The sequence below is a fragment of the Brachyhypopomus gauderio genome, unplaced genomic scaffold (assembly GCF_052324685.1).
Source record: "Brachyhypopomus gauderio isolate BG-103 unplaced genomic scaffold, BGAUD_0.2 sc327, whole genome shotgun sequence".
NCBI lineage: Eukaryota > Metazoa > Chordata > Actinopteri > Gymnotiformes > Hypopomidae > Brachyhypopomus > Brachyhypopomus gauderio.
This window is the reverse complement of record NW_027507148.1, coordinates 92,501-97,320: the sequence shown is the minus strand read 5'-3', so window position 1 is coordinate 97,320 and position 4,820 is coordinate 92,501. Positions and strand designations below refer to the sequence as shown.

At 47.9% G+C, this 4,820-nt stretch overlaps 1 protein-coding gene across 1 annotated transcript in view; it reads right to left on the bottom strand.

Annotated features, from left to right (window-relative positions):
• Positions 1-4: 4 nt before the first annotated feature.
• Positions 5-4,820, bottom strand: part of pcnx1 (pecanex 1) — a gene marked incomplete at its 3' end in the record, with an annotated part of 24,803 nt that continues 19,987 nt past the window's right edge. The window contains 9 exon segments of the mRNA XM_076996023.1: positions 5-202; positions 1,097-1,247; positions 2,893-2,993; positions 3,132-3,268; positions 3,271-3,361; positions 3,713-3,969; positions 4,181-4,396; positions 4,573-4,631; positions 4,733-4,820. The exon segment at positions 4,733-4,820 is cut by the window's right edge and continues 42 nt beyond it. Of these exon segments, the coding sequence (XP_076852138.1) occupies positions 5-202; positions 1,097-1,247; positions 2,893-2,993; positions 3,132-3,268; positions 3,271-3,361; positions 3,713-3,969; positions 4,181-4,396; positions 4,573-4,631; positions 4,733-4,820 (1,298 nt within the window).

The following is a 4,820-nucleotide window of genomic DNA, read 5'->3' as shown; positions in this document are numbered from 1 at the left end:
GGTTCAGCATGATGATCTTGTACTCGTTGGTGCCCTCGTCCATCACGTGTCGGAGGGCCAGCAGCGATGGCGAGCTGGACAGCACGGCGCTGCGCCACGCCGGGTCGCCCTCGAGCGCGATGACCAGGGTCTGCTCGTGGGTGGAGATGGCCTCGAACAGCACGCCGTGCTCCTCGTACTCGTCCGGGGACGTGAAGTGATCCTGAGGAGGAGGAGGAGGAGGAGGGAGGGAGAGGAAGAATTGAGAAGAATTGAGTGCGGTGTCACTCAGTCATCACAGTTCGCTACAGCAGACTGTACAAGTGTTCTGTCAGAGGTCCTACAAAAGGTTCCTACATTCCATACACAAACATTGGTAGCAGAGAAACACGCAGTTATGAAGCACTACAGTGGTGAGAATAGTGCATTTAGTGAGCAGGTTCTCATGTTGACCAACACAGACCAGCCTCTGACCTCCTTTACCAACAAACCCTAAACTAAAACCAGATTATTAAACAGTGACACCATAAAACTAAAACTCAGTGACATCCCCATTTGTGTGTGTTTCATGATTCTCCCATCACACATACGTGCACACACACTTCTTTGCAAAGTAATTTAGTTTTATCATCGTAATACAATATATAATTACTTGCATTAATACTGTTATCACTTATTTATTACCATTATTATTACTGTTTTTATTCATAGTGATTGTTGTGTTTAATTATTGTAATGTTACTGATGTTGCTTTAATTAGTGCAGCTACTACATGGCTTTTGAGTATGTTCAAGTATCATCATTTCTGGAAACTGATCCAGAGCTTCGACAACACTGTAACAAAGTCACAGTAATAAAGTTATCATGACTTGAAGGAGTGGAAGAGGGGAGGAGGAGAACGCCGAGCGGGAAAACCCACGCCAGAACGGGGCGTGAGAACGCCGTACTGGGACTCGAAAAGCCTGTTTGACTTCAGTGGAAAAATACAGTAGTATAAGGAACATGCATGGAGCAGCCTGTGTTAGCCGTGTGTGTGTGTGTGTGTGTGTGTGTGTGTGTGTGTGTGTGTGTGTGTGTGTGTGTGTGTGCTTGGAGCGTGTGTGGGGGTGGAGCTTACCTGGTGCAGTTTGAGTGACATGCGGATTCCGGGTACAACCACTTTCCTGAGAAGCTCCATGTCAGCAAAGATCCACTCGTCTCTCACAGAAGAGATTCGGAAATCTCCCTTAAACAGTGCGTGTAGGCCGTACAGGAAGGACTCCAGGTTACTGCACACAAACACACACCTATTACGTATATTATATTTCAGTGCCAGGCCTACGCCGTTTCATGCTCTTCCTCGGGGTGATCAGGTGGTCCACCTCTATAGCTGTTAATCAGGCCGTAAGTCTCATGTGTTGTACTTCCTGTCTGTGTCCCAGAGTCCTGAATCCTGTGTACACTGATGTGGCTTTTATTGGCTTCTGACTTGGTTTTGATTTAAGGCAGATGCATAAAATGATAATGTAAACATATTTGTAAAACTTGTTAATACTTATAAAAACAACACCAGCCACTTCATTAAGTACACCTTGCTAGTACCGGGTTGGATCTCCTTTTGTCTTCAGAACCGCCTTAATCCCTCGTGGCATAGACGCAACAAGGTACTGGAAACATTCCTCAGAGAGTCTGGTCCATATTGACATGATAGTATCAAGCAGTTGCTGCAGATTTATCGGCTGCACATCCATGATGCGAATCTCCCGTTCCACCTCATCCCAAATATGATTGAGATCTGGTGACCGTGGAGGCCATTCGAGTGAATCATACTTTATGACATGATGCATTATCCTGATGGAAGCAGCAATCACAAGATGGGTACTCTGTGGTCATAAAGGCATGGACATGGTCAGCAACAATACTCAGTTAGGCTTGTGGCGTGTGCCCCCATAACACTGCACCACCACCACCAGACTGAACTGTTGATACAAGGCAGAATGGATTCATGCTTTCGATACCAAATTCTGACGCCACCATCTGAACGTCCCAGCAGAAATCAAGACTCATCAGACCAGGCAATGTTTTCCCAATCTTGTATTGTCCAATTTTAGTGAGCCTGTGTGAATTGTAGCTTCAGTTTCCTGTTCTTAGCTGACAGGAGTGGCACCCGGTGTGGTCTTCTGCTGCTGTAGCCCATCCGCCTCAAGATTCTACATGTTGTGCGTTCAGAGATGCTCTTCTGTATGCCTCGGTTGGCACAAACAACCATGCCACATTCAAAGTCACTTAAATCACCTTTCTTCCCCGCTTGATGCTTGGTTTGAACTGCAGCAGACTACATGCCTAAATGCATTCAGTTGCATTTGGTTGACATGTGATTGGCCGATTTGACATTTGCATTAATGAGCAGGGTTGACAGGTGTACTTAATAAAGTGGCCGGCGAGTGTATATTCACATGAATTTACATACACACACTAGCCATACATCAGCTGACGTCCTTAAAACCTCATAAAGCAACAAAAATGACAACAAATGACCATGAAATCAAAGTTACCCAGCTGATCTAGACCCATTATGCTTTTTTGCTGGCATTGAAAGGATGGCCAACATGGTTGCCAGCTGGCCAGGATGGCATTCTGTCTAACAGACATTACACTAAATAGACATGTTATAACTACAATACACAAATGGTCAGTTGATGTGGACAGTACTCATTCTGTATAGCTCCGACATTCTTCAACACCAAAGAAAGTGGGCACTCATACAGGGGACTCACTTAACCTTGTTTTAACAGCTATTTGGATGAACTAACAAAAAACACAACAAATCATTTAAAACCAATTAGTAAAAATTGAGTGTGTTCTGTGTTTTGTCTATGCCACTTTAAGACAGACGTGTGCTGGTATTATACTGTATGTTCACAGCACCCCCACCTGGACATGTGGTGAGCTGCAGTGCCCAGTGCTCTCCTGCCCAACACACAAAGCCCATAACACAGCAAGACCAGCGGAGAGTCCTTCTCACTGTCCAACGGCTGGAGACAGACAGGAAGAGGAGAGAGACAGAAAACAAGAGAAAGAAGAACGTGTTAGAAAATATGGAGACCAATCGCTGCTAATACACAAGGTTGATAAATGTGTGTATTTGTGTGTGTGTGAGTGTGTGTGTGTACCTTCTGTCGTCGGGAGTTGCAGTACTGTATCCAGCTGAGGTAGACCAAACAGAAGCTGTCTCTGGAGATGCCAGCCAATCTGTGATCATAGTCTTCGTCGATGTTGGGGTTAAAGGTCGGGTCAAGGTCGACGTAGTGCGCTCCCCACAACCCTGCAGCGCCTCCTGCATGGTCTCATTGGCCAGCCACTCCTCCAGCTTCGGAGACGCAATCACATAATATATAATCCCCTAGGAAAACGCAGAAGGAGCGAACGGCACGTCAGTTACCGGAGGTGCGATGATGCATCAACTCTGATCACTACTGACTCTATACGCAGCCCAAATATTTGTAAAACCTTTTTTTTTATTTGAAGAAATTCAGGTTGGAGTATCACTTTCTCACGTAACCCAAGGACACGGTACATTGCAACCTTTTGTTTTGAAACAAGGTTTGTATTTTTGGAGCCATTCCAGCTCTGTAGTTGATGCATTATTAACATAAAAGCTGGAATGAAGACTCCATTAGATGGAGTATTTTATCTGATCCTACAGGTGCGAGGGTGCAGCCCCCGAGGGTGTAGCAGTGCTCCTGGTCCCCACCTTCACGTAGTAGGTGGTGAGGATGCGTCGCAGGTCGAACACCTGCAGCATGGAGGCGGCACTGTTGTCGGTGATGCTGAAGCCCTCCAGCACGTACTTGGTGACCAGAACCTCCCAGGCCAGCCAGCGCTGGCCGAAGGCGGCGTTGAAGGAGAGCAGGTGGGGCAGGTGGCCCGGCTCGCAGCAGCAGCAGAAGCCCTCGTCCTCCTCCACGCCCTCCGTGATGGCCTCCACCTCCCGCTGCTGACAGTAGGTGCCTGCGTGTGTGTGTGTGTGTGTGTGTGTGAGAGAGAGATCAAAGCAAATGTGTTTTCCCCTTTACTTTCTTTTTGTAAAAAGCATTTTACCTCATCAGGTAACATTTCTGTCCTGAAGATGCCTCACAACCAACCCCACACACACACACACACACACACACACACACACACACACACACACACACACACACACACACACACACACACACACCTCTGAACTCCAGGCCTCGGAGCTGGAAGGTGACCAGGCCGTTGCCGATCTCCACGAGGTGCACGAGGGCGTTGAGGTAGTCGGAGGCCAGGATGAAGCAGTCGCCCGTGCCGTAGTTACCCCAGCGACCCAGCAGCAGGTCCCCGCACAGCGAGTACTGCAGTGAGCGTGTCAGGTGTTCGTAGAAGATCGAGTTGAGGTTGTTGTCGTCCGAGCCTGTGAGGGAGAGAGCACATGTGTGTGTGTGTGTGTGTGTGTGTGTGTTGTGTGTGTGTGTGTGTGTGTGTGTGTGTGGGGAGAGGTCAAGATAGTGGATACTGTAAGTGACTAAGGGTGTATGACACTACCGCAGGGAGCTGCATACACCTGCAGAGTCACGCGTGTGCTACTACCTGGGTTTCTGTCCAGCTGAGAGGCCAGTCTGGTGTTTGAGTGATCCACTCGCTTGGTACTGCAGGGAGTGTCACACGTATCAGTCAGCTGTATGGATCCCCAAATAAAAACACAGCAGAAACGCACCACTACAGAATAGTGAGATACAGCAACTCCTACTTGTAGTCTCTCTCCCAGAACTTGACGGGCCGCATGTAGGAGGTGATGAAGATGGCGCTGCCCAGGAACGGGTTGAGGGGGGTGGAGA